The sequence below is a fragment of the Hippichthys cyanospilos genome, chromosome 16, assembly GCF_059441005.1.
Source record: "Hippichthys cyanospilos isolate Australia breed blue-spotted pipefish chromosome 16, RoL_Hcya_1.0, whole genome shotgun sequence".
NCBI classification, from domain to species: Eukaryota; Metazoa; Chordata; class Actinopteri; order Syngnathiformes; family Syngnathidae; genus Hippichthys; species Hippichthys cyanospilos.
In genome coordinates this window covers 16,005,111-16,017,533 of record NC_142384.1, presented here as the reverse complement: position 1 = coordinate 16,017,533, position 12,423 = coordinate 16,005,111, and the positions used below count along the sequence as shown (strand labels likewise).

Below are 12,423 nucleotides of genomic sequence, written 5' to 3'. Positions count from 1 at the left end.
AGTGGTTTCTCAAATGGGGGCACTTGAAGGAACATCAGGGGGTACTCCAGATTTTAAATAAAACAAATAGACATGAATTAGTTGTTTCGGGAAAATATAAGTTCATAAAACAATTTTTATGTTCAGTAGGCGATTCAATTTTATTATTGTAAACACTCAGATTCACCCCCATACTAAAATGGTAGCACCCAATTTGTCATGTGCCACCTCTCGTTTCCTGTCAAGTAAATGATTTATTTACTATGATTCCAAAATACAACACTTTGTGTTGAATATTTTTCTGCAGACAAATATTTATTTATAATTATTTCTTTTTGAGAACAGGTCTGACACTTTGTTGATTTTATTTTGGGGGGGGCAAATATTTATTAATAATTCATGATGGATTTTTGTAAACAGATCTCTACCATAATCCCAAAACAGGACACTTTATGTTCAATATTTTCCTTTAGACAAATATTTATTTATATTTATTTCTTTTTGAGAACAGGTCTGACACTTTATGTTGATTATTTTCGGAGGGGGGGGGGGGGGCGCAAATTCATTAATAATTAATTAATTATTTATTTTTGTGAACAGATTTCTTCTGTAACCCCCAAAGAGGACGCTTTATGTTCAATAATTTTCTGTGGACAAATCTTTATTTATAATTATTTATTTTTGTGAACAGGTCTGATACTTTATATTGATTATTTCTTTGTGGAAAAATATTTATCATTAATTAACTCATTTCTTTTTGATGACAGATTCCTTCTAAGTTCCAAAAGTTTCACAGTGGGTCCATCACTAAAAAAAAACGTTGAGAACCCCTGAATTAGAGCATATTTTAAAACCAAACATCAAAGCATTGTAAAATATCAACACGGCGACTTTGGCAGCAGCACAAATCACATTTATCTGTTAATAGCTGTTAATATTCAAATACATGTAATATTGCTCAGTAGCGGCTGGCTGAGCAAGAGATGAGCAAATAAAATTTATGTCTGAATCTGAATCAGTGCGCGGAGACAGAATGATTGTTATCCTTCTTCTGACAATGAAAATCCTCAACGCTTCACGAAACACCCTTTCCTAATTAGTGTAGCTCAGATGCCAATCGGGGAAAGACAAATTAAATAATGAGGCTGTGGAAAAACAACGCTTAAAAGAAAACAGCAATTAATTACAAGATATGCTCTTATAGTTGCAAATTTAAATAGACACGAGGTACAGCTCACATATTAAAGTGGGATGCTCATTTAAACATTTTCAGAAGTTTATTTTGTTTATTTTAAGTTTATTTTATTTTGTTTATAGTTGATTTCATAGCATAAATATTTTTCGTATACAATGATGACCTTTAAAAGCTCGTTTTGCCTCTTGCTGTTGTCTGTAACCGAAATTCATGTAGTCAGGTAACAACCAATCATGGTTCAGCATGCACACGTCACATGACCAAACACAGCGAACAGGTGAGCCTGATTGGTTGTTACCTGAGAATTGAGCACTTGTGATGTAATTTTTCAGTTCACAGCAAGTGGAAAAATGTCTTAATTTTGCATGAAAAAATATTGTGTTATTACAGTAATTTCCAGGTAAAGTATGAGCTATTTACTGCGAAAATGTCTAAATAAGTAAAGTGTCACTTCAATAGATACATTTTTGTTCATTTAAGTCCAAACCCAAAGAGTGAGTGAGTGAGTGAGTGAGTGAGTGAGTAATAATAAAAGTGAAGAAATAAGTAAGAATAAATTACCGTATTTTTTAGATTGTAATAGACATTTTTTTTCTCATCATTTGAGATTTGAAACACTCAAAATGTCTGGAGAAAATGTATATTGTATTTAAAAAAATTCCTCTACCGTACATGCACATTTTTTTTCCATTCTCCACGCAGTGTAACAAAACATAGATTTATATATTAACTTTATGTTTATACTTTATGTTACTTTATCTTTATGTTAATAGTTTCAACAGTAGTTGAAGTGATTTTTTAATGAACATTCAATTTGTTTTGTCTGATGACTGCGGCCATATATAATACTTTTTGAAAATGGCCTTGTTTTTTTTTTATTGAGCTCAGCTTGTTACGTTTGCATACTATTAATATGCTAAAGAATAAAATGCAGACGGTCTATCAGAGATTTTCTCCTTATCATCTCTTTCTCCAGGTCTGGTCAGCTAAACAATCACACCACATCAGCAGCTTCTTTCCACAGTAAACGTTTGCAAGATGCTCAGCGTTTCCATTTTACACTTTGCCTGATCTGTGAAGCCAATTCGACTGTGGGCCAAATCAGAAAAAGAGCTGACGTGAGTAAAACGAAAAAAGAAAAAAAAAAAAAAAGCACTTACAGGCACTGTGTAGTGTGAAACATGATTCATCCAGCTGACTCACACTTTTTTTTTTTTTTTTTTTTGCAATGCACCCAGGATGTAAATTTTAGTGATTTAGAAACGACCCAGCTGGCATTTGTTTTGTTTATGAGTGGCCATTTATTCAAAGTTGATTTGCATGTATCAGTACCATATTTAAATGGTGGATTTTTAAGCCGCCTTTCAAAAGGTGCATCAACAGTGAAGAGGGGCAATTGGATTGCATCAATATTACTTTAATATTAAATAACATCAGATTCACGATTTCGCTAATTCCGTGTACTGTATGATTTCATTAAAACTAGTCAAGTTGAGTACTTGCAATGTGCAAATATTTACACATTCCTTGACGTGTCAGTAGACAGTCTAATTTTGAATCACTGGGTCATGTTGCCGCTGGAATAATAACGCACTCATTTAGAACCGTTCATAGTTACTGTATCCCTTTTATCGGAGGTCCATTTTCATTTTTTTTATTTTTATTTTTTTATATACTTCTTGTTCTGAAGGGGCGGAGCCCATCTCACCGGGTTGAAGGCGAACTACACTTACCAGTCAGTTCCATATATACTATGTATATTATACTCGGATATGCAATATCATTAACTGTCGTTGTTTACTGTACGCTTGGGTTTCTTTATTCCACTAGGGGGCACTGTATTACCGTCCATCGCTCACATTCTATTTGTATGAATGACTTTAAGGCTTCACCAAGCAACCACGTCTGAATGAAAGAAGATTATATCAGTAACCCCACCAAAATAGGTCAAATCAAATCAAATGATCAGTTTGATATTCACAGTGCATGTCAAATTTTCAAAATGCTTTCAATTCACAGGGCGGTGTTATCAATGCCATCCCAATGAAAATGTGCAAGTACTTCCCCAAACATCTTTTTGTTCTTTGACCGATTTAATGAATGCACCCGGTCTTTCTAAACCAATTTTTTATTTACATTCCTCAGCATGGAATTTCATGTCCCCGATGACCTGCTGTGATTAACCTATAATGATTGCGGTAATGAGAACAACAGTGACAATGTTTTATCAGCAGTGTAATTAAATATAGCAGGCTACTTCATCTCCCTGCAATCCCGACGATTGCTCTCATCAAGATGTGAGGCTGCAAAAGAAGGACAGGCACGGGATAGGTTGACCAGACCAGACCAGACCAGGACCACCTTCCAAAAAATCTAACTTTATGGTAACTAGACTTATGATTATATTTAAAACACACTGTTGGTTATTAAAAACATTTATTTGCATGTTTTTGACATTTATAATCATTTAATGTATTCCTTTTGAATGAAAAACGTTCTAAATCTTACACATTGTGCCTTTAAAGTGGATAAAAAACACAGCAAAATTGTATTGTATTGTCTACAGTATGTTATACATCAATGCAGTAATACTTAAAAAAACTGTAGCATGCGTAATCCTCAGAAAAGACACGGCTAAATTCATCATTACACAGTTGTCTTTATTGTCTTTGTTGGCCTTGTTTAGATTCTGTTTAAGATGTCACATTTGGCAGCAACATGGTGGGATTCTTTCATGAAAAGGCTCACTTACATATTTACATACATATGTTACATATTTATTTAATTCTATCTTTATCTATTTGTTCATTCTAAATGCGTATGCACTCCAAGGGTGAATGCCAGACACACATGCGCGCACGCAGCTCCTCCTCCTTCGCTTTCTTTATGCACACGTCCATGAACTTGATCTTTTTCTTCATTTAGAACCACACACACTGCTCCAAACCCCCAACGACGACTAACACACTCATCTGCATGTACCACAGGTGTGAAACGTGAGCACTACATGACAAACAATCATTATCATAGCAATAAGGATCCTAATCTGGAGCCGGCACTCCTCTTCTGGCCTTCTGTTCCCTCCTCTCATCTGCTTGGCCTCAGAGGAGCTCCGCAGTGATAAAGACAGGCCCTAATGAGAGGGCACTTATTGCACTGTGATTCCCCCCCGTATAGTATATATATATATATATATATATATATATATATATATATATATATATATATATATATATATATATATATATATATATATATATATATATATATATATATATATATATATATATATATATATTCAGGTTTTCTCATGAGCATTCCCTTTGCTCGATAAAGTGTTTAAAAAAATAAGCAATGAGACCATAAACCAGAAGATCATTGAAGCCATCAAGGAAAAGAAACAAATAGAAGGTTTGTTGACTCCAAGCGGGTAGAGTCAAAGATTTAGCCCAACCCCTATGGTGAGCCACGCCTAAAAGCTGCGACCGGGTCTTCTTCAAACCGGATGTCGCCTTCTTGACCCCCCAAACCTAAATGCGATTATTATTTTGTCAACACAGTGTCAAGTCCTATTTGGTTGGACGATGTCAAATGTGAGGGCACGGAGAGGAGCCTGTTTGCTTGCAGTTTGGCTAACCGGGGAGTGATTGCACCCATAACGAGGACGTCGGTGTCAATTGCCAACCGGCCGCTATGAATTGACCCTGCCATAATGTCAAAAAATCTAAAGCACAAGAAACTCCCATTGGAAGAGAACCAACATCCCACCGATTGCTCTCCACGATCCCAGACGCAGACGGAACCACGTGGAATTTCACACACTCGCTGGACCACAGCATCAGCCTGTCCGATGATCTGGGCGGCCTGTTTGACAGCGGAAGGGGATGCGACTTCCTGTTTGTGGTTCAGCGCCCTACGGGGAATCAAGGCGACGACGAGACCCCGGGGAGCGCCATCTGCACGCATAAAGCCGTCCTTTCACAATTTCCCCCATTTCATATGTCGGAGGGGGTGACCATTAACATCAGCCTGGCTTGCCAGCCTCTAATAATAGCAACGACATAGCCGAGCCATTCAATCAGCTAGCTTAATGCTAACACCAAATAGCGTCTAGGTTACGCTGCTATAAAGTTGTATTGAGATCTCAAGAGCCACATTACAAAGCTTAACTGCCATTAAAAGTGATTAGATAGTGGGATAGGGAATTGTGCAGTCTCTCTATGTTAAGTTCATAGCTACTATAATATCACTTCCGGTAACCCTAGCGGTGGATGGAGTACTTCCACTCGCGATGCCTCAAAATTGAACTCTAATAGGTAAATAAAACCTTTTTTTTTCCCAACTATGGGTAACAATTTCCGAGAAGTGACATATGTATTAGAAAACGTTAACAAACTTTACCTTGGGTTTAAACTTGAACTTGAGTTTAAGCATTCGACTAAACACCGACATCCAGCAAAGCATGTAAACGGACATTACTGTGATGTCATCTTTTCTTTATCTTCAATAAAGAATGATTAATATTAGTGCCGAACTGATGAATTGAAAGTTGAGGAAGCTTAAAGGCTGAATTTATATATTGCGATTTACCGGACATTTTTTCATACAAGATTCAAGATTCAAGAGTACCCTTTTACATTTTTTTTTTTAAATCAACTGCGAATATATGTAATTTATTTACTTCATAAATCCCTATCTACAGTGTAGTAATGAACAAACATAGCTTGATGAAGCACTTGTGATATTTTTGTTGCTTGTGGATGACACTCTTAGTTCAAAGGGGAAATTGAAACGTTTCCACTGCACGAATGTTTTTCCTGAAAATAAGAGCACGCCTCTGCCCCTGCCCTCAGTGAACATTATTTGTCAGTCTTATACTGCTCCCAACTGTCCAAGTCATTTACATCATCAGAAAGAGAAGGCCAAATATATGTTATCATATAAAAACACATTGCTTGTGCGCCTATTAACACACACCTATACACATAGGCTACGCACGGATATAAACAATATACTCCCGTATGTGGTATTACGGTACTTTGAAACTTGTATCCGCCTTCTTTGTAATCTTTGTAATATAATGAGGAGGAGAGCCTGAGAATACTGGAAGACCTTGGCGCTCTCTCCCTCTCTTGCAAAATTAAAAAAAAAAAGACTCGTTGAATTTATTTAACCTTTGTTCTTAAAGCGTTTTTTTAAACTGCCTGGTTACAGCAACATCATGCCTTCAACACAGACCAAACAGGTTTAGAAATAAGAGCAGCACCAATATATTTTAAACATAATACCGACACCCTCATAGTGTTAGAATACTGCACCAACACAACAGTAACATGTGTGATTATGTTTACTAGGAGACTGCAACCTTGTTGCAAGTAAAAGAGCAGTTCAAACTCAAAATTGTGTCTTCTTCTTTCTTCCGTTCTTTAATGGAAGATTGCCCCCTGGTGGATTGTACTGTGTGGCAAAAAGTAGCAGCTCATAGTCCAAAATTTACGGTAGTTCCTCCTGAATGAATTCTGCTTGAATCTCAAGGTACCACCCTACCTTTACGCAACTACGATACGGTACCAGATGAATATTTTGTTCTTCGGGGCGTGGAAAACCTCAAAGATGGAGACGGGCAACTGATCCACACCGGACGCCAGATTGCGCTACTTAACCGTGTCCGCTTCCCGATGACCCCCGTCGAGACACTTTACCAGCTGGACGTCGAGTCATCCCTTCATGACCTTTATCGGGAGAAGATGCATTCAAGTACTAAATCAATCAAATAATCGATCACTTTATTACTAAAATACCTACAGTATACCTAAAGTACTTGATTACTTGAAAACTTAATGTCGTGCCGGCTATTCACACTCCTTTGGCCAAACACATTGCACGCATGCATTTTTTGAAGTACTGTATTTGGGATTGAATGCATGGGCTTTGAAAAAAAAAATATTAAAATATCTTTATGGGATTGAATGAGTGAACAACACAAATTTGTGACATACCACTAATATTGACATTGTTGCGCTGATGAGATGAGAAAAACACACACACGCGCATGCACGCACATACACACACTTACACACCTACACACACACACACACACACTGCAGGAATTTATCCTAATCCAGAGGTTGTTTTTTTTTTGTCAGTGGTACCCAAACGTATCAAAGTAAAGAGCACCTTGTCCGTGGTGTTCGTGAGTGGGGGATATCCAAGTTTTTCCTGAGCATTTCTAAATGCAACTTTGTAGCTTTTGCAAAAACAAAAATTGTCCTTGGTGGATGCAAGACTTCCCTTGTCCTGTGATTAAATTCTGCCATATTTCTTGTATGAGCTATCCGATGACCTTTCATGTTGCACTTTTGTACTTTAAACGCGTTTTGTTTTCAAACGTCCATTGCGTCTGGAACTGCAAAATTACCCATGCTAACTGCACGCATTTAACCGGGGATTGGTTTGACTGTATTTGTTAGCATGAAGCTAAGCGGATTCTCCTCAGGCAAAGATGTTATGAATATACATTATTTTCTGTTTGACAGCACATTTCAAAGTGAGAATGACAGTTCCAAATCAATTACTTAAGTAATTAATTCATTTAAGTTTCAGAAATGTTTCTACCATTCTGTAGCCAAACCCTTTAAAAACATGCTAAACATGTGAAGAAGTACATAGGACTGAATGTCAGGACAAAACCAAATATAATTGAGAAGCATTGGTGTGAACCACAAATTCATAAAATGTGTTAGACTTTTCTGTCAACAATGTTATACAATGTGGTTTTTTTTTTTTTTTTCCCCCATACAATTCTGAGGTATCTATCGTGGGCTGATATTGGTTAGATGAGCAAAATCATCCGACTGGAATTTGGGTGCAAAAAAAAAGGCACCTAATCAATAACACAAGCAGCGATTACATTTGCTATGAATAATTTCTGAAGAGAATGAATTGCATATTTCATTTTCAGAAAACTTGTGCATTTTAGTTTTTAGTTGTGAGAATGTAGTCACACTGGTTTCCAACATCTTGCTCCACATTAGCAAGCAGTTGAGCCTTATTCTTATTGTTATTATCATTATTTTACCTGTGTTTAGTTCAATAAATGCGTGATTGTGAAATGTCTCTGATTTCTTTCATGGCGAATAAAATGTTAAGTAGATGAGTAAGTGGAAGTGGTGTTATACAAGTTATCTAAGTGAGGTGTTATTTTGTATTGTTTTTTACTCTTACGTCAGTCCAGATGCACTGGAGCTTGCGGGAGTGTAGTTTTCGGGCTATTTAAGCATCAGCTCCTCCGGTGTGGCGCTCATTCGTTCCAGGGGAGGTTCCATCGGTCCATCGCTACTCCAGCATCCATCCCAGCTGACTCGGTCCCGAAATCTTTGGCGCCCACGAAGCAAAGATCGAAGAACCCACGATGAAAGGGGCTCTCCTTCTCATTTTCGGTGTTCTTCTGAGCCGAGGTAATATGAACATTCGTTTACTTTTTCTTCATTTTCGAACAATTTTTTATGCATTGGTTTAACTTTAAATTTAAACGGTTCAACGGTATGAGGTAAATGTTTGAAAATACTGACCTCGCGTGGACAAAAATTATATTACAGCACGTCTCCGGTACTGTATTTGCACACAAAAGCGACCTCATTTATGTATTCAATGTAATGTATTTTAAAACATGTCACGGAGTTATTTCAATACTTCAGCTTCAACATTATGAAATGTTGTCCTTCATATTTTTACCTTCTTTATTAAGAGTCATGACATTCAATCACCGGGTACTTCTTCCGTAGTAAATGGTCATCAAGTATGTTTGCTTTGTTCAAGTATGTTGTTGTGGCCGACAATGTTTTTACAGGAATCATCCTGAAATGTACACACAAGATAAATTCGTAATATTAACAGTGTTTTGAAGGGACTTTGATTATTGAGAAAATGTCACGGAGTATTTCGATACTTAATTGTATCTATTATATTAACTATTTAAATTAACTCATTCGATCTCCAAGACACTTTTGTACCCAAATGATTAATTTTGTGGCCCCCTTGGTCCTCTATACTAAAACGTGTACTTGCTAAAACGTGCACCATACTTGGTTTGTTCAAATCTATTGTTGTTGTGTGAGAAAGAAGATGATCTTTTTTTTTCTTTTTTTTTTCCCAGGCCAGTGTGCGTGTCCCACAGGCTGGCTGAAGTACAACGACAATTGTTACTTCTTCTCCGGAGACGCCAAGACATGGAAGGAGGCCAACGCCTTCTGCCTGGAAAATGACAGCAACCTGACGAGTGTTCTGGACCAGGAAGAGGAGGTCACAAGAGCTCACCTCCGCCTCTCTCACTTTAACCATCTCACAAGTATCAGCTCCATGTTTTTGATACATTGTAGGAATGGCTGACCACAACATTGGGCAGATGGGGCAGAGCCTGGCTGGGCCTGACGGACCAGGACACGGAGGGAGAGTGGATGTGGACCGACGGAAGTCTTTTCAATGAAACCAACGCGTAAGTGGCGGCGCTCAAATTTGAGAAAGTGTAGACGACGGAATGGTTCCGGTCCATCCGGGTCATTTGTTGCTAGGTAGATTTCATAAGTGCAACATCAAGCAGCTATTGGCAGGAGCTCTGTTTATTTCAAGGAACTGGGGGGAAGTTCAGCCCAACAACTATGACGGTCCCAAGCTCGGTGCAGACTGCGCCGCCATTTCTGTCTACCATGCCGGTCGCTGGTTCGACTACGACTGTGACACCAAGCGGAACTACGTCTGCAAACAACCCTCCATGAGAGGTGTGCTACTTTCACAAGCCACAAAGACAAGTCTTGTTATTCTAATGCCATTGGTAATGATTGAATTGTTTGTTGTGTGTGCTGTGTGTGCAGATCTCAATGGCAAATCATTTCTCTTCCCGGATGCAACTGACTTATTTATATACTAATCACCCAAATTAATCAATGAATGTAGCACTTAACACTTACATAAGTGCTTAAATTATTGTTGTAGCACTCACTGCATAGTAACCAATCACTTTAGAATTTCATAAATTCGGGAAAAAAAGGCATTGCGAGAGGATGCGTTCAAAATCTCAACTGCCGTGTTTGTCTTGCAGATATGTATCCAGTGTGGTGAGGACTCTTTCCACGACCACAACTTCCAAGTGGATGACAAATCGCCTGTAACTTGATGTTACTTGATCTTAATATTTTTTTGCGAGTGAACACTAATCGCATCTGCTACCTACTATGATTTTTCAAAATGACAATTAGCGTATTTAGTTGAACATTGCAGCGAGAGATTGTATTGAGTGAAGCTCCAGAGTTTCTTAATGTGTTTAAATTGTTATTTCTTCACTTATTGTTCCATTGTAATGTCACATAAACTTGTTTCTCCATTTTGTTTCAAATAAAGCAGCATCAAAACGTTGTGCTATTGTCTCCCCCACACTCTTATGAAAGTGTAAAGTTGTAATGTGCATTGCAAGACAAAGTTGTTTTGTAGAGCCACTCCCATCATGAACTAAAACAGTGAGTTTCAAAAGTGTAACATGTCACGTGAAAGTCACATCTCAAAAGGCACCGCTTGCAGTACTATATTCATGGCCTTTTTACATCAGCATTATATTAGAAAAAAAAAATCGTTTTACGGTAAAGCTTTTCATTTCAACCATTAAATTACAAAACCCAATGTTGGAGCCAAAAAGCTTTTTGTGTATTCTAATTTGTTTATATTAAGAAAGTGAAACAAATTGTCTGAAGACATGCCAATCAATGGTGGGTGGAACCATGGTTGCCATGGTTACATAAATACGTGCCAGTTGGTGATTGCACTCAGGTGCGACAGGGCAAGACGCAAACAGTTTTCGACCTAAATTAGCGTATTTAGTTGAACATTGCAGCGAGAGATTGTACTGAGTGAAGCTCCAGAGTTTCTTAATGTGTTTAAATTGTTATTTCTTCACTTATTGTTCCATTGTAATGTCACATAAACTTGTTTCTCCATTTTGTTTCAAATAAAGCAGCATCAAAACGTTGTGCTTTTATGTTGAGACTTGTAATGTAAATTGCAAGACAATTGTTTAGTAGACTTGAAGCTTAAATCCTATTTTACGCTAAACCGCTTCAATCATTAAATTACAAAAACCGGTTTATGCCAAAATTGCCAGCATTGCGGTTTAATCGCCACTAGATGGCAGCAATTTCTAATTCGGTGACGTAAGTACAGTACTTGAGAGTAGATGACTCAGGTGGATGGAGCAACATTTTTGCACATTTTCAGGTTTGCCAAAAATGTTGTTTCAAATATATCCAATTATATATATTTGAAGCCCAAAACGTCGCAAAATTTCGAAATATAACTAATGTGAGTTTAAAGTTGAAACAAAATCTCGATATTGATGTGCGTTTAGTTAATAATTCTCATCCACTTCATGGCAAATGAAATGTAAAGCAGTGAATGTAGAGAAATTCATGCTTAACTTTCTAAAACTAGAAATAGAAACTGCAGGGACCACGTAGGCTGGGCCTAAAAATTTTCTCCTTGCCGTTCATTAAGCTAAACAAGCTCAACGAAGATATTCTGAGGAAATCGAAGTGTCTAGGAGTTTGATTTTCTGTTGCATAATCAGGTCAGCAACTATCATAGGCTTTATTCGTTCTGATTACAGATCATTGGTGCAATTTTGCTGAAATTTTAAGAAATAGCAAATAATGAATGTCTGCATTGTTCGCTTTCTATCAGGGGTAGAAAAGATCAGTTTAGCTAGCTGCTACTGCTGACCTAGAGGACAAACTTAATTTTGTAGATATGAAAGAAAAAAAAACGGTCTTATTCTGATTGTAGGCACGGTTGCATGAGGTAGACATTCAAGTAAGGCTGACTATTTTATCAAAAAGAATATCAAACATAGAAGAGAGGACATACCTTTGCTAAACCCATTGTTTTGGAAAACTGATGTCATCTCGTCATTCTTAAAAATGTGATGGTAGCAAGGTTGCATGCATGTTGTAGATTGCAGTGGTTCCTAACCACCGGTCCGTGGATCAGCTTGTACCAGATCGCGTGTGCCGCACCCGAAATGTTATGTAATTGATTGTTTCAGTTCTTTCATTTGTACTTTGTTTGGCTTGATTTTTTGGCGCCGCCTCTGGCCGCTGTTGATATTACATTTTGTAGTGAGAAGGATGGTGTGGTTTTTAAAGTAATCGGTCGGTGAATAAATTGGTGGAGAACATGCAAGGTTCTTATCTTCATTATCTTTTTTT

The 12,423-nt window shown here is 37.5% G+C and overlaps 1 protein-coding gene and 1 pseudogene across 1 annotated transcript; both read left to right on the top strand.

The window, feature by feature from the left end:
- Positions 1 to 1,417: 1,417 nt before the first annotated feature.
- On the top strand, positions 1,418 to 6,951 carry LOC148410931 (galectin-3-binding protein A-like; annotated as a pseudogene).
- A 1,512-nt stretch (positions 6,952 to 8,463) lies between these two features.
- Positions 8,464 to 10,585, top strand: LOC148410930 (perlucin-like protein). Its single transcript, XM_088438138.1, has 5 exons — positions 8,464 to 8,631; positions 9,330 to 9,475; positions 9,553 to 9,668; positions 9,803 to 9,951; positions 10,045 to 10,585. The coding sequence occupies exons 1-5, from the start codon at positions 8,586 to 8,588 to the stop codon at positions 10,098 to 10,100; spliced, it is 513 nt and encodes a 170-aa protein (XP_088294264.1). The 5' UTR covers positions 8,464 to 8,585; the 3' UTR covers positions 10,101 to 10,585.
- The last annotated feature ends 1,838 nt before the right edge of the window (positions 10,586 to 12,423 follow it).

What these genes read in the sequence shown, in the direction of transcription:
- LOC148410930 (XM_088438138.1), top strand. Translation starts at nt 8,586, where the DNA reads ATGAAAGGGGCTCTCCTTCTCATTTTCGGTGTTCTTCTGAGCCGAG. An exon ending in CGGTGTTCTTCTGAGCCGAG is followed by an intron (nt 8,632 to 9,329) that starts GTAATATGAACA and finishes TTTTTTTCCCAG; the next exon opens with GCCAGTGTGCGTGTCCCACA. An exon ending in CTTTTCAATGAAACCAACGC is followed by an intron (nt 9,669 to 9,802) that starts GTAAGTGGCGGC and finishes GTTTATTTCAAG; the next exon opens with GAACTGGGGGGAAGTTCAGC.